Below are 26,731 nucleotides of genomic sequence, written 5' to 3'. Positions count from 1 at the left end.
CTTTTCTCCTTCATCTGTCAGCAGATGCAGAAGATCAAGTGAAGGAATCTGAGTCCCTGTCCTAGGTTTAAAAAAAAAAGAAAAAAGCTCTCTAACTCAATCCAACACACGCTGAACTAGGACATGAATAAGAAACATGCCTTTAAATCAATAAGATTTTACGTGGTTTACTACAGTAATTAGCCCACCTGGAATAAATATACTAGGTGGTTTTGTGTCTCTATATATACTTAAAACACTGCCTTCTTCATAGTTAGCATTTAGTAAATATTTACCGAATTCAGTTAAAAGTTAAATTTTTTTTTTACATTTTATTTATTTTTGAGAGAGTGAGAGACAGAGCATGAGTGGAGGAGAGGCCGAGAGAGGAATATACAGAATCTGAAGCAAGCCCCAGGTTCTGAGCTGTCAGCACAGAGCCCAACATGGGGCTCAAACCCACAAACTGCAAGATCATGACCTGTGCCAAAGTCGGGTGCTTAATTGACTGAGCCACCCAGGCACCCCTAAAAGTTAAATTTCTTAATTCCAAAGCAGGATCTTTCTTCAGTCCTAGTATTATCCAGCAGTCTCCAAAATGGGGTATGAGTAAGATTACCCATTGAAGTCTGGGAAGAAAATTGGAATTTTTAACCTATATTATTATTTATTTTTAATTTTTTAATGTTTAATTTTGAGAGAGACAGAGAGCGAGCAGGGGAGGGGCAGAAAGATTGGCAGACACAGTCTGAAGCAGGCTTCAGGCTCTGAGCTGTCAGCACAGAGCCCGACACGGGGCTCAAATCCATGAACCGTGAGATCATGACCTGAGCTGAAGTCGGAGGCTTAACTGACTGAATTGCCCAGGCACCCCATTACCTATATTATTTTTATATAAAGAAGAAAAAATAAGTTTAGTAATATTTAACATGGGTTAATAATAGCACCTGGGGATGTGCTCAAAAATGTTTTCTTAATGGGATATTATGAAAGGCAGAAGATGTCTAGAAAGGTCCACGTTCTAACCCTCCAAACCTGTGAATATGTTATGCTATATAGCAAGGGAAATTGATTAAAGTTGCAGATGGAATTAAGGTTGCTAATCAGCTGACTTTAAAATAGGGAGATTATCCTAGACTACCAAGTGTTATCATACTTGCAGTGTTATCATAATGGTCCCCAAAGGTGGAAGAGGGAGGCCAAAAAGCTAGTATTAGAAGGATACAATATGAAAAAAAAAATCAGCCTGTCACTATTGGCTTTGAAGAGGGAAGGAGCTACAAGCCAAATAGAAACTGAAAAAGTAAGGAAACAGATTCTTCCCTAGAGCCTCCAGAAAGAAACACAACACTCTCAATACCTTGATTTTATCCTAGTAAGACCCACATCAGACTTCTGATCTATAGAAGATAATGAATTTGTGTTGTTTCAAGTCACCAGGTAATTTGTTATAGCAGCCATAGAAAACTAATGATACAAGAAAAAGAAAGAAAGAAAGAAAGAAAGAAAGAAAGAAAGAAAGAAAGAAAGAAAGAAAGAAAGAAAAGACAAGAAAAGAAAAGAAAGGAAAAGAAAAGAAAACTAGTATTACATAATAAAATCATGGGTGGAGAAACAAAAGCAAAAATGAACTATTGGGACCTCATCAAAATAAAAAGCTTCTGCACAGCGAAGGAAACAATCAGCAAAACTAAAAGGCAACTGACAGAATGGAAGAAGATATTTGCAAACGACATATCAGATAAAGGGTTAGTATCCAAAATCTATAAAGAACTTATCAAACTCAACACCCAAAAAACAAATAATCCAGTGAAGAAATGGGCAAAAGACATGAATAGACACTTCTCCAAAGAAGACATCCAGATGGCCAACCGACACATGAAAAATGCTCAACATCACTCATCATCAGGGAAATACAAATCAGAACCATAATGAGATACCACCTCACACCAGTCAGAATGGCTAACATTAACAACTCAGGCAACAACAGATGTTGGTGAGGATGTGGAGAAAGAGAATCTCTTTTGCACTGCTGGTGGGAATGCAAACTGGTGCAGCCACTCTGGAAAACAGTATGGAGGTTCCTCAAAAAGTTAAAAATAGAACTATCCTATGACCCAGTAATTGCACTACTAGGTAGAAACAGGTGTGCTGTTTCAAAGGGGCATGTGCACCCCCATGTTTATAGCAGCACTATCAACAATAGCAAAGTATGGAAAGAGTCCAACTGTCCATCGATGGATGAGTGGATAAAGAAGATGTGGTATACACACACACACACACACACACACACACACACACACACAATGGAGTATCACTTGGCAATCAAAAAGAATGAAATCTTGCTATTTGCAACTATGTGGATGGAACTAGAGGGTATTATGGTAAGCAAAATTAGTCAGAGAAAGACAAATATCATATGACTTCACTCATATGAGGACTTTAAGACACAGAACAGATGAACATAAGGGAAGGGAAGCAAAAAATATATAAAAACAGGGAGGGGGACAAAACATAAGAGACTCTTAAATATGGAGAACAAACAGAGGGTTACTGGAGGAGGGATGGGCTAAATGGGTAAGGGGCATTAAGGAATCCACTCCTGAAATCATTGTTGCACAATATGCTAAATAATTTGGATGTAAATTAAAAAAAAAAATTAAAAAAAAAATTATGGGTCACTATGTTCACAGACCTAAAATAGACTTTGGGCTTTGACTCCTAAACAAGCACAAGGAAAATAACATTATTAGTTCCTTGGTAGTATTTTCGTCCAATCAGTCAAATATTTTTTGAGTTCATAGTTCTGCTCTCAGAGTTAAACATTAAAGTTTAAATACTGTCCCTTCTCAAAAGCTTATTACCTAAACAGAAGAGTGAGGGAGAGGTGTCACAGTAGTCTGAAACACATCTAGCTGTCTTCATTCTGGAAAAACACACACACACACAAAACACCAACACACAACTATTTTGGACCAACTCAATACTACACAACAGGACCCAGTAAGAGTCCTGTAGCCATTATATCAAAGCTGTCTGGAAAATTAGTACTTATTGCTAACTTACCTAGAATTAGGTATATATTGCCAAAATACCTAGAAACTGTCCTAGGTATTTTATATGTATTATCTGAGATTAAATTATCCTCATTTTATCATCTAGGAAAATAAGGTTCAGAGCACTTAAGTGACTTGACAAAAGTTGGAGAAGTACTGGAATCTGATCTGTTTTGCTCTGTGACAATGGGAATGAAAGAAAAAAGGCCAGTGGTTTAATAATAACTTCATTTTGTATTCATAAATAATAACTAATGATGCCTGGGTGGCTCAATCAGTTGAGCATCTGACTCTCAATTTCAGCTCAGGTCATGGTCCCAGGGATCAAGCAAGCCTCACATTGGGCTCCTTGCTGAGCTTGGAGCCTGCTTGAGATTCTCTCTCTTTCTCACTCTGCCCCTCTCCCCTGCTTAGGCTCACTCACTCTCTCTCTCTCTCTCAAAAAAAAAAAAAAAAAAAAAAAAAAAAAAAAAAGATTCTCTCTCTCTCTCTCTGTCTCCCCAAAACAAAAACAAAACCCTGCCAATCTGTAAACCAATGAAAATCTAACTGGTTTGCTTTATAAGCCTTTCTACTGTCAGCTTTGAGCAAAAAGCAACATCCATGTTAGGAGTTCTTCTGATCTGTACTGGTCTTTCCAGAAAAATGTCTGGTTCTGAAGTTATGGTAAAAACAATTAAGAGGTTTGAAATAAACCTATAATAGAATAGTAAAATGTGAACATGATTTTCATATTAAAATGCTTTCTAAAAGGCCTACATTGGAAACCTACTGATACTGGTTTACTTTTTTTTTTAAGTTTTTCCAGAAATTTGATATATTTTTATCTGATTTCCCTCCCATAATTGAAGGAAAGGCTCTGCGACATACTCCACCGGATTCCACTAAGCTTTAATATGTGGCATTAAATGAACTGCTTTGCATTTTACTCCCAAATAAAGCAAAGATACCATCACTCTTTTAGACCAGAAAAAATTACCAGTAACCAAAAAGGAGAAGAAAGGGCAATGGCTCAGATCTCAAGTCCCAAAAGAGCTATGAATCTAGACCCATAAAAAAAGCAGTAATATATCTGGGTAAGGCTTACTGCAGTTCAAACGTGCTTTAGAGGTATTACATCATGGAAAACTGGTTGTGCTAGGTTCTAGCTTTGAGAACTCAAAGAAAACTCAGCTGAACAGACATTAACCACTAATGTCTCACTTCAAGTGACATTAAACAGAGCTGGTTCAGTCTGGCTTTCTCTTTTCTGTCCACGATTTTTATAGTCAGATTTTAAGATAGGTAAAGGCAAATAAACATTGCTCAATATTCACTAGATCATGTCAATAGCACTACATATAATAACAAGAGGACCAATAAAGTTTATGGTCTAATCTTACTGGGGTTTTTTTTAGTGAAACAATACAAGTACTTAAAAAGTTAATACAAGATCTGCTTACTTACAAATAGTAAACCAGTTTAATAAACACAAAAACATCCTAGATTTTTTTTCATTTTTTTTCTTCAATATATGAAATTTATTGTCAAATTGGTTTCCATATAACACCCAGTGCTCATCCCAAAAGGTGCCCTCCGCAATACCCATCACCCACCCTCCCCTCCCTCCCCCCCCCCCCCCCCCATCAACCCTCAGTTTGTTCTCAGTTTTTAAGTCTCTTATGCTTTGGCTCTCTCCCACTCTAACCTCTTTTTTTTTTTCCTTCCCCTCCCCCATGGGTTTCTGTTAAGTTTCTCAGGATCCACATAAGAGTGAAACCATATGGTATCTGTCTTTCTCTGGATGGCTTATTTCACTTAGCATCACACTCTCCAGTTCCATCCACGTTGCTACAAAGGGCCATATTTCATTCTTTCTCATTGCCACGTAGTACTCCATTGTGTATATAAACCACAATTTCTTTATCCATTCATCAGTTGATGGACATTTCGGCTCTTTCCATAATTTGGCTATTGTTGAGAGTGCTGCTATAAACTTGGGGTACAAGTGCCCCTATGCATCAGTACTCCTGTATCCCTTGGGTAAATTCCTAGCAGTGCTATTGCTGGGTCATAGGGTAGGTCTATTTTTAATTTTTTGAGGAACCTCCACACTGTTTTCCAGAGTGGCTGCACCAATTTGCATTCCCACCAACAGTGCAAGAGGGTTCCCGTTTCTCCACATCCTCTCCAGCATCTATAGTCTCCTGATTTGTTCATTTTGGCCACTCTGACTGGCGTGAGGTGATATCTGAATGTGGTTTTGATTTGTATTTCCCTGATGAGGAGTGACGTTGAGCATCTTTTCATGTGCCTGTTGGCCATCCGGATGTCTTCTTTAGAGAAGTGTCTATTCATGAAAAACATCCTAGATTTCTGAGAGAAAAACAAATATTCTCCACCTTGATTAACAACTGAAAGTAAACTTGAGACTGAGAATTAAACTCATTCTGTAACTATTTTTTCACAGAAAATTTTAAACCACACTGCTCACAACTGCCATGCAAACAGCAAAATACCAAATCTCCTGGCAAAGGTAGAAATATTAATACATATACAAGCAGTGACCTCAAGTGTTCCCCAAATGTTTTTTAATCCAGGAAGTTCGGACAAGAACTAATAATATCCACAAACCCAAGTATCTAGATTGTCTCCTCACAAAATGAGAATGCTTCTTCCTCCTTCCCAAACTTATTCTTTATTCTAAGATTACTCATAAACTCACATCCAAATAGCAAAATATAAACACACATTTCAATTTATGTGAGTATACTTCTGAAACAGCTCTCTCACATGATTTATGTCTTCCCCCTCTCCCAAAGTAGAAGAAATATACAGAGGAGAAAGAGAATAATTCAATCTAAAAAGCAAGAAAATAGTATGTGCAAGGTTTGTGCTCTTCTACAGATAAACAGAACCCTTAAAATCTTTTTTTACTACCTATCACATATATACTAAGCACAGTGACAGGCAAAGGTGACTAAGTGGGTGCTAGAGAAATAAACATGATGGTACCTACTTCAAGGAGTTCACAGACAAATAATGATAATGATGTATTCTAAGTACTTTACAGGTATTACCTCATTTAATACTTATGAAAACATTATGTTACAGGTACTATTATTATCTCCATTTTACAGATAAGAAAACGGAGGAGAGATTAAGTGGCTTGCCCAATATCACACAACTTGCAAATGGCAGAGTCAGGGCTGGATTCTTAACTCTTAAGCTTTATGTTCTATAGCCTCAATAAATGACACTTCAGATGATTATGACTATAGTAGTGACAATAATAGAATAATTATAGTTAACATTTAGTGCCTTGCACTGTGTTAAGTTCTTTATCTCATTTAATTCTCCCGTCAACCTGGTATAGTAGTACTATCATTACTCTTTATAGATGAGAAAACTGAGGTTATAGAGGTTAATTTGCCAAAGGTCCCCTATCTACTAAGAGACACAACCATCCTGAACCTCTCCTCTGAATTCCAGACTTTATCCAACTGTTAATTTTTAAATTTGTTTTTATTTTATTTTAGAGAGAGAGAAAGAGAGAGCAAGAGGGGGAGAGGGGCAGAGGGGGAGAGAGGATTTTAAGTAGGCTCCATGAACAGCACAGAGCATGATGAGGGAATTTGATCCCATGACCCTGGGATCATGACCTGAGACGAAATTAAGAGTCCCAGGCTCAGCCAACTTGAGCCACCCCAACTACCAATTTGATAACTTCTGATGTCATATCCCCAAAACCTGTTCCCCATGCAGTCTTCCCCAGTGTAGTTACTGGCAATTAAATTCTCCCAGTTGTTCAAGTCAGAAGCCTAAGAGTCATCCTTGACTCCTTCCCCTGTGCTAATTAATATCCCAATCCATTAGGAAGTCCCATTGTCTCTACTTTAAAAAATATCCAGGGGCGCCTGGATGGCTCAGTTGGTTAAGTGTCTGACTCTTGGTTTTGGCTCAGGTCATGATCTCATGGTCCATGGGTTCCAGCCTTGTGTTGGGCTCTGTGATGACTGCTTGGGTTTTTCTCTTTCCCTCTCTCTCTGCCCTTCCCCAGCTTGCTCTCTGGGTCTCTCAAAATAAATAAATAAACTTTATATATATATACACATATATATATATATATATATATGTATATATATATGTGTATATATATATGTATATATATATATATATATATATCCACAAATATCCAGAATCCAACTATTTCTCTCCACCTTCATTGTTACCACAGTCAAAGCCACCATCAGCTCTCTCTAGATTACTGCAATAGTCTTCTAACTTAATTTTCATCAGTTACATACTTAGATAGCTTAAAATAAACATATAATGAAAAATAACAGTCCCCTGCCTCCCCATACCACCAGTGAATCCTATTTCCCAGAGGGAACCACTCTCCCCTCTTTCAGCTGTTTCTTCTGTTTACCATCATAGCTCTAGCTATCTACTGATTATACTGCTATTTCTTACCTTCTACTGACTTTCCAGAATGGAGGCTGAGGATTCAGCCCTCTTAAATTACTTCCCTTTCAATATTTGCATAAGACAATCTTGGGTCCCCAAAGCAATCTACAGTTTTAATGCAATCCCTATCAAAATACAGCATTTTTCACAGAACAATAATCCCAAAATTTGTGTGGAACCACAAAAGACCCCAAATAGCGAAAGCAATCTTTTTTCTTTTAATGTTTATTGATTTTTGATGGGTGGGGGAGGCGGCAGAGCGTGAGTGGGGGAGGAGCAGAGAGAGAGGGAGACACAGAATTCGAAGCAGGCTCCAGGCTCTGAGCTATCAGCACAGAGCCCGATGTGGGGCTCGAACTCACAAGTTGTGAGATCATGACCTGAGCTGAAGTCAGTCGCCCAACCAACTGTACCACCCAGGTGCCCCATCAAAGCAATCTTACAAAAGAAAAAGAAAAAGAAAAAAAAACAAAGGTATCACAATTGCAGATTTCAAGTTATACTACAAAGCTGTAGTAATCAAAACAGTATTGGACTGGCACAAAAATAGACACATAGATCAATGAAACAGAATAGAAAGCCTAGAAATAAATCTATGATTATCTGGTCAATTAATCTTTTTTTAAGTACTTATGCATGAGATTTTTTAAGTTTATTTATTTATTTAGAGAGAGAGAGAGAACAAGGGAGGGGCAGAGAGAGAATCTCAAGCAAGCTCCACACTGTCAGTGTGGAGCCTGACATGGGGCTTGAACCTATGAACCGTGAGATCATGACCTGAGCTGAAATCAAGAGTCGAATGCTTAACCAACTGAGCCACCCAAGCACTCCTGGTCAATCAATCCTTGACAAAGGACACAAGAATATGCAACGTGAAAAAGACAGTCTCGGGGTGCCTGGGTGGCTCAGTTGGTTAAACGTCCCACTTCAGCTCAGGTCATGATCTCCCAGTTCATGGGTTCAAACCCCACATTGGGCTTTGTGCTAACAGCGCAGAGCCTGGTGCCTGCTTCAGATTCTGTGTCTCCTCCTTCTCTCTCTGCCTTCCCCAGCTCACATACTCTCTCTCTCTCTCTCAAAAATAAATAAACATTGGGGCACCTGAGTGGCTGAGTCAGTTAAGTGTCAGACTTCAGCTCAGGTTATGATCTCACAGTTCGTGGGTTTGAGCCCTGCATCAGGGTCTGTGCTGACAGCATGCAGCCTGGAGCCTGCTTTGATTCTGTGTCTCCCTCTCTCTCTGCCCTTACCCCACCCATGGTCTCTCTTTCTCTCTCAAAAATAAATAAACATTTAAAAATTTTTTAAAAAAGAAATAAACATTAAAAAAAAAAAGAAAAAAAAAGTCTCTTCAACAAATGGTGTTGGGAAAACTGGGGAGCTACAAACAAAAGTATGAAACCAGACCACTTTCTTATACCATACACAAAAATAAACTCAAAATGGAGATGTGAGGCCAGAAACCATAAAAATCCTAGAAAAGAACACAGGCAGTAATTTCTCTGACATCAGCTATAGCAACACTTTTCTGTTGTTGTTGTTGTTGTTGTTGTTGTTGTTGTTGTTTTTAAGCAACACTTTTCTAGATCTGTCTCCTGAGGCAAGGGAAACAAAAGCAAAAATAAACTATTGGGACTACATCAAAATAAAAAGCTTCTTCACAGCAAAGGAAATAATCAACAAAACTAAAAGACTAGCTACTGAATGGGAGAAGATATTTGCAGTTGATATATCCAATAAGTGGTTAATATCCAAAATCTGTAAAAAACTTATAAACTCAACACCAAAAAATAAATGATCCAATTAAAAATGGTCAGAAGACATGAACAGACATTTCTCCAAGGACAACATATAGATGACCAACAGACAAAAGAAAAGATACTCAACATCACTCATGACCAGGGAAATGCAAATCAAAACACAATGAGATATCACCTTACTTCTGTCAGAATGGCTAAAATCAAAAACACAAAAAACAAGTGTTGACAAGGATGTGGAGAAAAAGGAACTCTTGTGCACTGTTGGTAGGAATGCAAACTGGTGCAGCCACTGTGGAAAATGGTATGGAGGTAGAACTACCATGTGATCTAGTAATTACACTACTGGGTATTTACCCAAAGAATACAAAATCACTAATTCAAAAAGATACATGCACCCCCTATGTTTATGGTGGCATTATTTACAATAGCCAAAATATATGGGGCGCCTGGGTGGCGCAGTCAGTTAAGCGTCCGACTTCAGCCAGGTCACGATCTCGCGGTCCGTGAGTTCGAGCCCCGCGTCAGGCTCTGGGCCGATGGCTCGGAGCCTGGAGCCTGTTTCCGATTCTGTGTCTCCCTCTCTCTCTGCCCCTCCCCCGTTCATGCTCTGTCTCTCTCTGTCCCAAAAATAAATAAAAAACGTTGAAAAAAAAAATTAAAAAAAAAAAAAAAAAAAAACAATAGCCAAAATATGGAAGCAACCTAAGTGTCTATTGATAGATGAATAGATAAAAAAGATACTATATGTCTATACAATGGAATATTACTCAGCCACAAAAAGAATGCAATCTTGCCATTTGCAACAGCATGGATAGATCTAGAAGGTATAATCCTAAGGAAATAAGTCCAAGAAAGACAAATACCGTATTATTTCACTCAAGGAATTTAAGAGACAAAACAAATGAACAAAGAAAAAAAAGACAAACCAAAAAACAGACCCTTAACTATAGATAACAAACTGATGATTACCAGAAGGGAGGTGGGGGGATGGGTGAAATAGGTGATGGGGATTAAAGAGTACATATATCATGATGAGCACTGAATAATGTATAGAATCAATCACTGAATCACTATTATTGTACACCTGAAACTAATATAACACTGTACGTTAACTATACTGGAATTTAAAAAAAAGAAAAGAAAATATGTTTACCACAGACAGTTCAGTTGAAAAGATTTAAAAGATATTAAAATAAACATTAATGACAATTTTAAAAAAGAGAAAAAAGAAAAAGAAAGGCATAAGATCTAGAAAGAAATGGGTAGAAAGATGATAGCAAGTCCCAAGGTGCCTGCTGGGCAACAGTCTAGAGAATAAGCAATACAAACTGGAGCAGAAGAATCAAGAGCTCCAGGAGAAATGTTGGGGGAAGGAGGTTTGATGAAAGAATTTTTAGATTTCCAGATGTGTTTGGCAGAGTGGAAATTCATATTCAGAAAAATTTTTTACAATTTTGGGAGCATCTGGGTGGCTTAGTCAGTTAAGCATCCAACTTCAGCTCAGGTCATGATCTCATGTTTGTGAGACCTCCACATTGAGCTCTCTGCTGTCATCACAGAGCCTGCTTCAGATCTTCTGTCCCTCTCTCTGCCCATCCCCCACTTGTACTCTCTCAAAGATAAACATTAAAAAAAAAAAAAATGAAGCAAGTTGAGCACTTACTTGCCTTAAAAAAAAGAAGAAGATGGGGCGCCTGGGTGGCGCAGTCGGTTAAGCGTCCGACTTCAGCCAGGTCACGATCTCACGGTCCGTGAGTTCGAGCCCCGCGTCAGGCTCTGGGCTGATGGCTCAGAGCCTGGAGCCTGTTTCCGATTCTGTGTCTCCCTCTCTCTCTGTCCCTCCCCGTTCATGCTCTGTCTCTCTCTGTCCCAAAAATAAATAAACGTTGAAAAAAAAAAATTAAAAAAAAAAAAAAAGAAGAAGAAGAAGAATTTTACAATTCTGTACAAAGCTTTGGTAAGAATTTGTGGTATATAATAACTAAACAAATGAAAAATTAGGCAAAACACAAAAATACTGTACAAGAAATAAAATGTAATTATAATACATTACTTGGCCTAGTGGTGATTATATTCAGTCATTATAATATACATGCTGAGCTTTGATTTATTTCTCAAGTTTTAAATTTTAATTCCAGCATAGTTAACACACGGTATTATATACGTTTCAGGTGTACAACTACTTGATGGTTTGAAAGAGGGTATAAGGGAAAGATATTAAAGATGACTCCTAGGTTTTTTCACCTAAGTAATAATGGTAGTAACAACAAGTCCATTTGCTGAGATGGGAGAGGTCTAGACAGGAAAAAATGGGGATGGGGTAGAAAAATAATCAATAGTGGTCCATATAGGGGTGCCTGGATGATTCAGTCAGTAGAGCATGCGACCCTTGATCTTGGGGTTTGTGAGTTCAAGCTCCATGCTGGGTGTAGAGATTACTTAAAAAATAGTGGTCTATAATAGGTGTTCAATAAATGGTAGCCACTGTTTACATTAAAAATCATCTTCTAAGCAGTGTGGAGGTTCCTCAAAAAATTAAAAATAGACCTACCCTATGACCCAGCAATAGCACTGCTAGGAATTTATCCAAGGGATACAGGAGTACTGATGCATAGGGGCACTTGTACCCCAATGTTTATAGCAGCACTCTCAACAATCGCCAAATTATGGAAAGAGCCTAAATGTCCATCAACTGATGAATGGATAAAGAAATTGTGGTTTATATACACAATGGAATACTACGTGGCAATGAGAAAGAATGAAATATGGCCTTTTGTAGCAACGTGGATGGAACTGGAGAGTGTGATGCTAAGTGAAATAAGCCATACAGAGAAAGACAGATACCATATGGTTTCACTCTTATGTGGATCCTGAGAAACGTAACAGAAACCCATGGGGGAGGGGAAGGGAAAAGAAAAAAAAAAAAAAAGAGGTTAGAGTGGGAGAGAGCTAAAGCATAAGAGACTGTTAAAAACTGAAAACAAACTGAGGGTTGATGGGGGGTGGGAGGGAGGGCAGGGTGGGTGATGGGTATTGAGGAGGGCACCTTTTGGGATGAGCATTGGGTGTTGTATGGAAACCAATTTGACAGTAAATTTCATATATTAAAAAATAAAAAAAAAATAAATAAATAAATAAAAAAAAAAAATCATCTTCTACTATATCTCAATTATATCTCAATAAAAATAATTTTTTAAAAAATCATCCTTTTGGGGTTGTACTACTTGATTGTCCACAGACAATGGCATAAATATTACTGAAGATTATTCCATATTTTATTTTACAGAATTGTTCTAGTTATATTGAATTAGAACTTACACACAGTACTAAGTCATTAAACCTTCTACCTTGACACAGAGAAGAGAAAAAAATGTTAAGCCTCCTTTTCAACATGCTAGTGTTATAAAATTTGCTTTGAGGGCTATATTGAGACCCTTTCACCTAGTTACTCACTAGAATTACAGGATAATTCTGTAATTTATAATTCTGATAAAATCAGAAAGATCTACTTTAAGCCAGTATTATTTGAGAGGGGATGGGGGAAAGAAAGAGAGCATGAGCATGTGCACACATGGGAGGGGCAGAGAGAGAGGGAGGGAGAGAATCCCAAGCAGGCTCTGTGCTGTTGTGGAAGAGCCCAACTAGGGGCTCAATCCTACAAGCTGTGAGATCATGATCTGAGCTGAAATCATGAGTCAGGGGCTGAAGTGATTGAGCCACCCATGTGTCTCTAATCCAGCTTTTTAAATGTTTCCAATTTATTCTGGAGCACACACGTGCACACACACACAGACACATACCCAGACACACACACAGGTGCATATACACCTGAGATAAAATATTCTTTAAACCTGATCATTTACAAATTATTCAACATCGGGGCACTTGGGTGGCTCAGTTGGTTAAGCATCCGACCTTGGCTCAAGTCATGATCTCTCAGTTTGTGAGTTTGAGCCCAGTATCGGGCTCTGTGCTGACAGCTCAGAGCCTGAAGCCTGCTTCAGATTCTGTGTGTGTGTGTGTCTCTCTCTCTGTCCCTCCTCTCTCTCTCTCAAAAATAAACATTAAAGAAAAAAAAAACAATTAAGAAAACCAAATTATTCAACATTAATCGAACATGGATTTCTTTTTTTTTAATTAAAATAATTTTTTATTTTAGATAGAGAGCAAGCAGAGGAGAGGGGCAGTGGAAGAGAGACAGAATTTCAAGCAGGCTCCATGCTCAGTGCAGAGCCCAATGTGGGGCTTCATCCCACGACCCTGTTACCATGACCCCACCTGAAATGAAGAATCGGATGCTCAACTGATTGAGCCACCTAGGTATCCCTCAATGTGGATTTCTAACCACTGATCTGGTCCATTCCCCTAATTTAATGAAAGAAAAAAAACAAAGCCTAGAGGTCAAGTAACTTGTCCAAGAGAATACGATTAGGAAATCATGGAGTTGTGTTAAGTACCTATGACAAATAGTGGAAGATAAGGCTAGAAAAAACAGATTAGACCTTAACTGTCAGTCTAAAGGATTTTCAACCCAATTCTGAAATAAAAGGTTTATAAGAAATAAGTTATACAATTAGAGCTGTGTATCAGGAATAGAGAAAGGGGGTCAAAAAGATAGGGAAAATAATTCACTCCAGGAAAAATTCAAGAGGCCTGAAATGACAAATATATAAAGGAAAGAACAGATGCAAAAGTCTTTGAAGATCTAGAATCAAGAGCATATTAGCTTCTGGTTAGAAGCAATGAATAAAAGGAATAAGTAAAGATGACTTTGGGATTTTCAGAATGGGTAACTGGAAAGACAGCTATCTTAATAACTGAGACTGGAAAAATATCCTGCCATATTCTCACAGGATTAGCTGATACTTATCTGTTTCCTAGATGTAAAGTTTACTTCCCAAGGAGACTGGGAGATAACAGTGTTCTATTTCCCTGTATTCACCATGATATTGCCTAGCACAGGTCTGGACTGAATAGTTCCAAGTAAATATTTGGTGAATTAAAAGCATATTCTCCATTTTAACAAAATGATAACCACATTGCTATAAGTGGCTTTTGAAGAGGAGCTAAAACAATTCTGAACAAAAATTAGTAGACAGAAAAATAAATTCAGAATGTAGCCTAAAAAAAGGAAGCATGAGAATATAAATAAGGCATCTAAAAGAAATTCTAAATTTCTCATGGCATGAAGAATAACAAAGAGGTATGAAAACAAATCTTGGTACAGGTCCTCAGAAAGACCACTGGGGAATGGAAGTTTAGCAGGACATGGAATTGGGTTACAGATCTTGAGCATAAGACTTCCTGGCATAAACAACCTTATTCACAAGAGGTCCAAACAATCAGTCCATGCAGTCAACAAAGTACTTTATTGTTCCTTGTTCTAACTGATAACTTAGAGCAACTGATGATAAAAGAACCAATCTTAACTGTAGCCATGTGTTAAAAAAAAAAACAAAAACATATATAAAAACAAAATATACACACCTACTGCCTCTATGACTTAGCAGGCATTCTTTTCCTTCCAACTAGAAATCTTAGGAGTGAGAAAGATAAAAGGATAAAGAGGACGTAGGGAGGCTGGGGTCAAGAAAAAGAGAAAAAAAGCTGCAAAAGTTTAGCTCACTCACTCCTGCTGGGCACAAAATAGCTGTGCCAGCACAGGACCAAGGCATGCCCAGAGGATTAGATGCCAACCATCTGGCAGGTCATACAGATACCATCTTTTTCAAGTAGACTTTCCAAATCACTAATGCAGTGATTTCTGACCTCTTCTTTGATTTCAAGCAGGAGACCCTTTCTTCAAAATTCTTATACACATGTTTAACATAAAACAGATAAAAAAGTGAAGCTGCCCTGGCTGGATGAAACATAGGAGGGAACCAAAAGCCTCCTCTGCTCATCAGTCTCCCCCCGGGGGTCAACCTCTAAGGAGGCAGGTCTGCGAAAAACCTAGGGTTCTGAGAGATGGATTTTTCCCAATTTAAATCTAATAATCTCAATTTGAGGGAAAACCTTGGTTCATAATTCTGCCTCAGCTTCTGCATCTATAAAGGAGAGCTTGTTAAGCGTCACAGCTTGAAAACAGCCTAAAACCCTTATTAACAAATAGTTACAAAACATTTAAATTACAAGCACTTGGATGGCTCAGTTGGTTAAGTACCGACTTCAGCTCAGGTCATGATCTCACGTTTCGTGAGTTTGAGCCCTGAGTTGGGCTCTGTGCTGACAGCTCAGAGCCTGGAGCCTGTTTTGGATTCTGTGTCTTCAGCTCTCCCTGCCCCTCTCCCACGCACACTCTCCTTCTCTCTCTCAAAAATAAATAAACATTAAAAATTTTAAATTATAAAAACAAAGTAATAGTAAATTTCTAAGACAACTAGAAAAGCATTTAAGAAATAAAAATTCTAAGTATTTTGAGAATGACACACAGTCATGCTTAGTTTGATATTTAAGGTAGCCTAAGGAAGTATAATAGATGCTTCTATTGCTATGGTTAGTGTTCCTCCTAATAACAAAAGTCAAGAAGACCCTGCTTCCTCTAGGCCACTGGTAAGATAATTTCTTTTTGTTGTATTCAAAATATATAATAAAAGTGAAAGCACAAAAACATGAAAGATATAAACAACCAGAAGCTTCTTTTTAAAAGTAATCTACAAGAGCACCTGGGTGGTTCAGTAAGTTAAGCATCTGACTTCAGCTCAGGTCATGATCTCATGGTTCCTGAGTCCGAGTCCGTATTGGGCTCTGTGTTGACAGCTCAGAGCCTGGAGCCTACTTTGGATTCTGTGTCTCCCTCTCTCTGTGTCCCTCCCCCGCTCATGCTCTCTCTCTCTCTCTCTCTCTCTCTCTCAAAAATAAAATAAACATTAAAAAAAATTTTTTTTAATAATCTACTTCCAGGGACATCTGAGTGGCTCAGTCAGATAAGCACTAGCTCAGCTCATGAGATGGAGCCCCACATCAGGCTCTGCACTGACAGCCTGCTTGGGATCCTCTCTATCTCTCTCTTCCCCTCCCCCACTATCTCTCTTTCTCTTTCAAAATAAATAAATAAAACTTAAAAAAAAAATAAATAAATCTATTTCCAGGCTTTTAATGACAATATATTTGAAACAGATGGCTTATACAGAACAAAAAGAGTCATCAAGAGTGCAAAACCACTATGGTTAACAATAATTATAATAATTTTCATGTATTTTATACTTTCTGTGGATTATAACAGATGCAAAGGCTTTTATAAAGTATCTCATTTGTGGCCTACTGCCAAATCAAGAAGAAGTTAACATTATCTTTTATATATTAGAAAACTTAGCTGAGTGCAAAGAATATTATTACTTGTTGAAAGTTAAAAGGGACGGGTGTGTCATTCCTGCACAATGGAACCAAAAAGAGATAGGCTAAGTAAGAAAGATCAAGGGGACATCTGAATAGGAATAGTATCACTGGTCTCATCACACATTTCTAGGCTGGAACATATATATTAAGCAAAACAAGAGTAAAGATCTAGGTGGATTCTAGCCCGGTATTTTGCAATACAGTAGCCAGTAGCTTCATGTAGTAATTTAAATCAAATTAAAAAAATTCAGTTCTTTGTTTGCACTAGCCACATTTCATACAATGCTCTTTAGGCACATGTGGCTATTGGAAAGCACAAAGAACATTTCCACCACTGCAGAAAGTTCTATTCAAAAGCATTACTCTAGGAAAAAACCTTTGAACGTATTAAAACCAGCAGCACTCAATAAATGTTTGGTGAATGAATGAATGATAAGCAACAGGCTTCAATGGGCCATTAAAAAAAAAAACAAAAAACTAGGGGCACCTGGGTGGCTCTGTCAGTTAAGAACCTGAGTTCGAACTCTGCATGGGGTGAGCTGGAGCCCCGCTTTGGGATTTCGAGATTCTCTTTTTCTCTCTCAATCTCTCTCTCTCTCTCTCTCTCTCTCTCTCTCTCTCAGCCCCTTGTGGGATTCTCTCTCATTGCCCCTTGCTCACTCGCACTCGCTCTCTCTCTCTCTCTCTCTCTCTCTCAAAAACAACAATAATAATAAAAACTAGCCAGAGAAAAAGAAACTAAGAATAGTAGCTAACATTTACCGGGCACTTAACACAAGCCAGATACTCTTCTAGGTGGTTTATATGCACTAATTTAATTAACCCTCAAACAACTTCATGATATATTTACTGTCATTACTCTCATTTTATAGATGGGAAAACTAATACTTGGACAGGTTAAGTAACTTTCTCAAGATCCAGGATTTGAATCCAGTCAGCCAGATCTAGAATCTAGAAACTTCATTTTTAATCATACTATACTATGCTATTTCTATTATATAACAACTGTATTTTAAGTTTTTGCTGTGCTAGAATAAAATTTATTTAATGTCATTCTTCCCGTGCATTCACCAGTCAAGTTTACATAAAGAAAATAAGAAAAGTAGTGAAATAAAAGACTGGCAAAAAATATACCAAATGTTAATAATAGTTTGATCCCTACACACTGAGATAAAGAGCAATTTTTATTTTCTTGTTTTGCTGACTGTTTTCTAAATGTTCCATAGTGATGATGTATCACTTCTATAAAAATGAAAAACAATAAAAATATTATTTTATTTTTAATGTTTAATTTTGAGAGAGAGAGAGACAACATGTGCAAGGTAGAAAAGGGGCAGAGACAGAGAAACAGAAGATCCAAAGCGGGCTCTGCACTAACAGCTGAGAGCCCAATACAAGTCTCGAACTCATGAGCTATGAGATCATGACCTGAACCAAAGTCAGATGTTTAACCAACTGAGCCACCCAGCCACCCCTAAAAATATTTTTAAGCAAGATGAAAATATGATCAGCTTAAAATCAAGACTTATACAATCTCACTCTCAAACATTATATAGGCCCCTTAACTGATCTCTTGGCCATGAGTCTCCCTAACACTAAACCATTCTGAATTTGCCATCAGTTACCTCTGCCATGTTAGTCCATGCTCAGAATCCAGTACACAGAGGATAAAACATACTATTTTTGGCTTTATGCAAGCCATTCTTGATTATTTTTATTACATTTCCACCTTTATCTACCAATAGTATTCTGTCAAATCATCAATTCTTCTACGAGAAGAATGGTAGAAAGAGCCCAGACCTCAGAGTCACAGACCTTGGCCAACACATCATCTCTTACCCTCAGTCCCTTCAATAGTGATTAGTTGTAAAGATTAAATCTTTAAATAGGTAAAGTATCCAGCATACAAGCCTTCAATAAATGGTGGCTTTCTTACTATTGTTATTAACCAAATGGGTTTTTATTCACTAACTCCTCAAAAAGCTTTGCACTTTTACCTCTGTGTTTTATTACTGCTTTGCTTCTATTTTCTGAGTTCCTTCCCGATCTTCTAAAAATCCTTTTAAAATTCAAGTTCCAGTCCCAGTCAACCTCCTCCAAAAAGGCTTCCCTCACTCTGCCAAGCTAATATGATCTCTCACTCCTGTGAACTTCTATAGCACGTAGAGTTTATTCTATGCAAGTGGTGGTGTCCTAGATGATTTTATTAGTTCTCTTTTCATGTATGTAAGTCCTACATTCCCAGTTAGAGTCAAACTCTTTCCTACTAGCAGGCATTCCATTTTATATATGTCTTTATACTTTTCTGGTGTCTCACAAATCACCAGGCTTATACTAAATGCTCAAAAAAATATGTTAATCAGATTTGTGCATTGGGAAGAAAGTCATCATAATAAAAATACTGGCTGAACATTTTTGTAGTAGACTAGGAAGCCAACAATTCTATATAAAGGTAGAAAGTTTAAAGTAAACAGTATAATCCAGTTCCATAATATACTATCACTGACCAAACATGTAAGTCATACTTAAGCTGTATGATTCCTTTCCAGTCCAATGTAAATATTAGCAATAAATGACCCTAAGTAAACAGCACTTTTAACTTCTTAAAGTGTCTTACACATAAACTCTATTAAATATATATTGACTCAAATTGTCTTATTTGATTTCATTTGGAAATACACTCACCTCACTAAAACAAAAATCAAGATAATTTGAGTGAGAAAGATTCAGATACTGATTACTAGAAAGTGAGGATCATATAACTTTATTTTATATAATATGAATTCTCCTGTAAAAAGGTAAACTATTGGGGTGCCTGGGCGGCTCAGTCAGTTAAGCAATTGACTCTTGATTTCTGCTCAGGTCATGATCTCATGGTTCGTGGGATCATGCCCTCTGCCAGGCTCTATGCTGGCAGTGTAGAGCCTACTTGGGATTCTCTCTCCCTCTCTCCCTGCTCCTCCCCTACTTGCACTCTCTGTCCCTCTCTCAAAACAAACATTAAAAAAAAAAATAAGTAAAAAAGGTAAACTATGTCTTCTCCAGTGCTAAAAGTTAAGGGTAGATAGCCTAGGGGCACTCTTTTATTTTTATTCACTGATTTAATTATGATATCTCATAAAGCAATTAAGAAAATTAAATAACAACAAAAAGAGAAAAATCTTTTCTCCTTGATAAATTACTAATTTAGTGGGGCACCTGGGTGGCTCAGTCGGTTAAGCATTTGACTCTTGATTTCGTCCAGTTCATGATCTCACAGTTGGTGAGACTGAGCTCAGTGTCAGCCTCTGAACTGATAGCACAGAGCTTGCTTGGGATTCTCTGTCTCCCTCTCTCTGCCCCTGTTTGCACTCTCTCTCTCTCAAAATAAATAAATAAACTTAAAATTTTTTTAATTACTAATTTAGCAATAGTAAACAATTGTTCTAGTGAGCTGCTTTTAAGAATAAAGCAAGTTGAGGGGCGCCTGGGTGGCGCAGTCGGTTAAGCGTCCGACTTCAGCCAGGTCACGATCTCGCGGTCCGTGAGTTCGAGCCCCGCGTCAGGCTCTGGGCTGATGGCTCGGAGCCTGGAGCCTGTTTCCGATTCTGTGTCTCCCTCTCTCTCTGCCCCTCCCCCATTCATGCTCTGTCTCTCTCTGTCCCAAAAATAAATTAAAAAAAAAAAACGTTGAAAAAAAAATTAAAAAAAAAAAGATTTAAAAAAAAAAAAAAAAAGAATAAAGCAAGTTGAGAGACAGAAGGAAGTTGCTTTATTAAATGCAGTTACAGAAAATTAATTCTCAATAGGTAGAAAAATACCTATAGCACAGCTAAATCCTAGCAAGACAGATCCAGCACAAAATTCCGAATCCCTTTTTACAGCTATTAATGCTATTCTAACAAGCCTCCAATAATGTTCCGGCTTTCTCACTAATCCTCAAAAGAAAGGAAAAGCCATTACCTAAGGATGTTGGGATGGGAGAGTCTATTCATAAGCTGAACTTCTTTCAGCATGTTTGCCCGGTTACTGCTCAATGTGTTCATCTTAAGAGCCATCACCTGGCCAGAAGCTCGATGGCGCACCTAGAAAATAAAATAAAACAAGAGAAGGGTTCAAGGACAGCAGTTAAATATGAGGTCAAAGTCTCCACATGTAAACATGCCAAGATGTTTTAGTGCCAGTTTAGATAAAATAGATATACTTCAGGATGTTTTCCTGTAAACTGATCACATTAGGGTCTCACTTCCATTAATGAAGATGGATTTATTCCATCAAAGAGCAAAACTGTTTCACATTAAGCTGGCCAGAAAAACATTGTTAATAACACCTCAAGAAATGGCAGCTTTTTTTAATTTTTTTTTTTGTCAACATTTTTTATTTATTTTTGGGACAGAGAGAGACAGAGCATGAACGGGGGAGGGGCAGAGAGAGAGGGAGACACAGAATCGGAAACAGGCTCCAGGCTCCGAGCCATCAGCCCAGAGCCTGACGCGGGGCTCGAACTCACGGACCGCGAGATCGTGACCTGGCTGAAGTCGGACACTTAACCGACTGCGCCACCCAGGCGCCCCAGCTTTTTTTAATACCTTAGAAAAAAATGGGGGAAATTTATTAGGCTAGTTCCTTATGGTGAATATTGCTGAGTCTTAGGACACTAAGAGGAAAAAGTCCCCTTTGTGGAATTTTAAGTGTGCACAGAAAAGATATATGCATAAGCCTTATATAACACTTAAGGAACTATAAAACTATCTTTATAGGACACTAAAGCCACATCCTCAAAATCTCCCCCAAGCAGCATGTGTGTGTGCATCTGTGTGTGTGTGTGTGTGTGTGTGTGTGTGTGTGTGTGTATACGCACACATAAATATATATATGAAAAAAAGCAGTCATGTTAAATATAGAAAGAAGTCAGTGGACCTTTTAGGGATAATATAGTGAGCCAACCCAAAGTACCTTATAATCACATAAACATACTCAAGTCAGATACAAAAAAACATGGGTCACACCATTCACACTATTACCCGTACACACAGAGGAAAGTCTACTTCTAAAACATTTATTCTCTACAGAATTCAATATATTTTTCATGTAAAAATATTGTTTTATAATTTCAATGCACACTCCACAGTTTCCAATAACTGTAATACTTTACTCACAAGAAAATTAACTATGTTTTTACCCTCTAAATGTCTCAGTAGTAGCAAAAGGAGACTACCAGAGAAAATATTTTGTCTTACCCAAAAGAAACTCAATTATTTACTGAAATGTGTTTTTCCTACTGAGAAATTATGAATGAGGCAGTAGAAAAATTACCAAGTACCAAGGACCTCCTTACTCTCTGGTTAAAAAAAAAACATTTCAGATCTGGCACAACAGAGACTTGCTATGCAAAAATGTCATCGTCCTATGGACTTTGAGTATTCTTTTAGTATATTGTAATTGACCAAGTGGAAGTTTCAGGAGAAAATATGACAACCTACTTAACTCTTCAATCTACAGAAATTCCTTGAAATGACAACAGCCCCAGAATTTCAGCATATCTATTAATACAGGACAGACGTAACATTTTATCTTAAGAGTTCAAAGAAACAATGTTTCAGATCAGCCAGACATAAGGGAAAGAGGAAGCAAAACACTCAGAGCCACAGGGACCCTGGTTAGAAAAACTGAGGCAGAACACTGGCTGTCTCTCCCCTCTTCTAGATCTCTTAGTGAGATTTGGAACCCAACTCTCTTCCTAGTGCATCAATGATTCTGTTGTCATGTACCTCGTGATTGAAGAAAGAGAAGTGACTTTCCTTTTCAGATCCTGCATGGATAAGTTAAAAGAAACGTTTATATACAAAGAACACACTGACAGTATTTTTCCAACTCTATTTACAGAAGACATCTGTGTTTTAATAAGGGCTCTCCATTCTGAAAGCTATTCTTCTTTTTTCATCATCTGAAAACTATCACTCGGAAATTTTAACAAAATGTGAGCTTTTAAGAAAGTTCGATATTAAAACAATGTGAAATTCAAGGATGAACAATCTGTATTTCAAACTAATCAGAAAAAAATCCTATTTCCTTAAAACAGTGGACAAGATGATGAACATGTTCATAACTCATTGCATTCTATCTTTCATCTGCATAAAATACTTTCTTCTAGCACCTCAAATTCTACTTACCTTTCAAGACCACACCCAAATGTTCCCTCCTCCCTGAAGTCTTCTTGACTCTCTGGGAATCATTTATTTGTGGTTTCCATCTTTATGCCACCTCAGAACAACATTCATAACACCAGTATACCACTCATCACATGGTTCTGTACATAAATATCTCCTCACCAGTCTATAAAGCATCTTGATACCAGGATCTATACTGTATCCATCTTTGTCTTGCAGTGCCTGGAAGGCCTGGCACATCATAAGGGCACAGTGAAAACAATGGCAATAACAGTTAAGTGAAACTTCTAATATACTTTCTATATATTATCTAAGGGCCAGTGAATCATTTATTCAGGTGAATTATTTGGGCAGAAGTGAGCCAGGAGTAATTTTTTTTTTGAGGAGGGCAGGGGTTGGGGGGAAGATTCAAATGGAAAAGAAATATAAAATTTGGTAAAATTTTTTGGGGTTTACCATCTAGAAAGGGACAAATAATAAGCTATATGGCGAGTCAGAGAAGAAAGACAATGAAGAATAAAACACAGCACACAAAGTATTTATATAAATGTTGAAATGTTGACAGAATGAGCACTTAGGCAAAAACTTCATGGAACTTCAGTGAAACCTCAAAAGATTAATAGACATTGATAGATTTTTAAAATACAGATTACAGTTGATAAAGGAAGAAAAAAGTATCATTTAAATATAGAGGTCCACAAAAGATGGGGTACCTGCCTAAATGTAGGAGGATCTTCATTCCAAGTTTCTAAAACTACAAAAATTAATTACCCTTCAAATAGACTTAGATTTTCAGAGTTAAAAGAAGGTGCTTTTTTGCTTAAATTTGTCCTCTACAGATAGATCATGGTTACTATTAATAAGAATATTCCTAAGAGAGTGACATCTTTAACTACCTTGGAAAATAAATGTTAAAATGGTTGCTGCTAGGGAAGAGAAATGGGAGGGATAGGTAAAATAGGTAAAGGGGATTAAGAGGTACAAAATTCCAGTTATAAAATAAATGCGTCAGTGATGAAAATCATAGCACACGGAATATAGTAAATGATATTGTAATAACATTGTATGGTGACAGATGGCAACTATACTTATTGTGGTGAGCATTTCATAATGTATATAATTGTCAAATCACTATGTTGTACACCTGAAACTAATATAATGTCAACTATATTTCTATCAAAAATTTATTTTTTTAATGTTTTTTAACTTATTTTTATGTTTTTTAATTTATTTTGAGAGAGACAGAAACAGAGTATGAGTAGGGGAAGGGCAGAGAGAGAGGGAGACACAGAATCTGAAGAAGTCTCCAGGCTTTGAGCTGTCAGCCCAGAGCCCGAGGCGAGGCTTGAACTCGTGTACCACAAGATCATGACCTGAGCCGAAATCAGATGCTTAACCGACTGAGACACCCAGGAGCCCTCTATCAAAAATTTAAAAATAAAAATATTATTATAAAGGGTAAGACCTCAAAAAATTAAAAATAAAATTGCCACATGATCCAGCAATTCTACTTCTGGGTATGTACCCAAAAGAATTGAAAGTAGAGTTTCAATTTGCACACCCATGTTCATGGCAGCATTATTCACAACAGCCAAGACGTATATGCAACACAGGTGCTCACTGACAGAGGAATAAACAAAATGTAGTATACATAGAATGGAATATTATTATTTAGCCTTTAAAAGAAAGGAAATTCTGACACATGCTGTAATACAGATGAACCTTGAAGTTATTATGCTAAGTGAAATAACCCAGTCACAAAAAGATAAATACCATATGTTTCCACTTACTTGAGGTACTTAGGGTAGTTAAATTTATACAAACATAATGTAGAATGGTGGTTGCCAGAGGCTAGGGGAAGGGGAGGGATTTGGAGTTGTATACTGGGTATAGAGTTTCAGTTCTGCAAGATGAAGTGTTCTGGAGACTGGTAGCACAACCACGTGAACTGAATTATACACTTAAATATGATTAAGATGGTAAATCTTGTATGTACTTTACCATAATTATAAATAAATGAAGAGAGGGAGGGAAGAAAAGCAAGAAAAAAGAGAGAGGGAGAAAGAAGATAACAGAAGAGAAAATCGGTACTTCTCCTTGACTTTTAAATTCATCTGATGCTACCACAGGATCTTCAAATCTACTTTCTAAAGAAGAGCATAGCAGAGTGGTGAAGGGCTCCAGGTCAGGAAATGAGCAGACTGAATACAACGTTTTTTGTGTTTTTTTTTTTAATTTTTTTTTCAACGTTTTTTATTTATTTTTGGGACAGAGAGAGACAGAGCATGAACGGGGGAGGGGCAGAGAGAGAGGGAGACACAGAGTCGGAAACAGGCTCCAGGCTCCGAGCCATCAGCCCAGAGCCTGACGTGGGGCTCGAACTCACGGAGCGCGAGATCGTGACCTGGCTGAAGTCGGACGCTCAACCGACTGCGCCACCCAGGCGCCCCTGAATACAACGTTTTAATACTTACATGATTAGAATGACTTCTCTGTGAAGACTTCTACTGTAAAATGAAGAGAACAATAGTCTCTATCTCCTAGCACGATTATGGAGGACAAAATAGTGTTATGTTACATAAATGAGATAATGGATGCAAACTAACACAGAGGTTGGCCCAATAAGCATTCAATAAATAGGTATTGTTTTTAATAAAAATAAGAAAGTATAGGGGCGCCTGGGTAGCTCAGTCAGTTAAGGGTCCGATTTGGGCTCAGGTCATGATCTTAGTGATTTCGAGCCCCGCACCAGGCTCTGTGCTGACAGCTCGGAGCCTGGAGTCTGGTTTGGATTCTGTGTCTCCTGCTCTCTCTGCCCCTCCCTTGCTCACACTCTGTCTCTGTCTCTCTCAAGAATAAATAAACATTATGGGGCGCCTGGGTGGCGCAGTCGGTTAAGCGTCCGACTTCAGCCAGGTCACGATCTCACGGTCTGTGAGTTCGAGCCCCGCGTCAGGCTCTGGGCTGATGGCTCGGAGCCTGGAGCCTGTTTCCAATTCTGTGTGTCTCCCTCTCTCTCTGCCCCTTCCCCGTTCATGCTCTGTCTCTGTCCCAAAAATAAATAAAAAACGTTGAAAAAAAAATAATAATAAATAAAAAATAAAAAAAAGAATAAATAAACATTAAAAAAATATTAAAAAAAAATAAACTATATGCTCATAAGAATTTAGCATATTAGGTGAATTTGACATAACACAGAAAATACTATTATAATTTTAAGTGAAAAACAGTAGTATATATAATTGCTGTATAATACCCCCAAGATTACTTATATACTACAAAGGGAAAAATATGTCTTTATAATGGAGAGATCTGCTGGTTAGCACCTTAACCAAGGGGTTGGTCACATTTTAGCATTACCAAAAGTGAAACACCTGGCATTGTCAACTTTCTGATGTGATGTAATATACATACTGAAATGTTTAAGTCAAATCTAATCATAAGAAAACAATTAGACACATCCAGAATATCTAAAAGACAACTAGACAATACTCTCCAAACAAAATGTGGGGGAATATTCTAGATTAAGGACATTAACAGACATAACCCCTGAAACGAAATGTATGAAACCTTGATTTGATTCTGGGTTCAAAAAAGCTATAAAACACTTTTTGTTGGGGCCCCTGGCTGACTCAGTTGGTAGAGGATGTGACTCTTGATCTCAGGGTCATGAGTTCAAGCTCCATGTTGGGCGTAGAGCTTACTTAATTAAAAAAAACAAAAAACACCCACCTTTTGCTGGCAAATAGGAAAACTTTTAATAGGAACTGTATATGAAATTATTTTTCTGAATTAAGGTTAATTGTCTCAGTTATAAATAATGATACTATGGCCTCGTAGAAGAACGCATTCTTAGAAGATATATACTAAAATATTTATATTAAAGTGTCATGATATCTGCAATTTGCTTTCAAGTGTTGTAAAAAAAAAAAAAAAATACCAATGGGGCACCTGGTTGGCTCAGTTAGTAGTACAGCATGTAACTCTTGATCTCAGGATTGTA

At 37.6% G+C, this 26,731-nt stretch overlaps 1 protein-coding gene across 3 annotated transcripts in view; it reads right to left on the bottom strand.

Annotated features, from left to right (window-relative positions):
• The window catches only part of TESK2 (testis associated actin remodelling kinase 2), a 138,760-nt gene that overhangs the window by 49,378 nt on the left and 62,651 nt on the right, over positions 1–26,731 (bottom strand). For all 3 annotated transcript variants that reach the window (XM_058717613.1, XM_058717614.1, XM_058717615.1), the window contains one exon: positions 20,522–20,643. In XM_058717613.1, the coding sequence (XP_058573596.1) occupies positions 20,522–20,643 (122 nt within the window). The remainder of the gene's footprint in view (positions 1–20,521; positions 20,644–26,731) is intronic.

This window comes from Neofelis nebulosa, chromosome 2 (assembly GCF_028018385.1).
Source record: "Neofelis nebulosa isolate mNeoNeb1 chromosome 2, mNeoNeb1.pri, whole genome shotgun sequence".
NCBI classification, from domain to species: Eukaryota; Metazoa; Chordata; class Mammalia; order Carnivora; family Felidae; genus Neofelis; species Neofelis nebulosa.
Note: the sequence above shows the minus strand (reverse complement) of the source record. Positions and strands in the feature narration are given on the sequence as shown.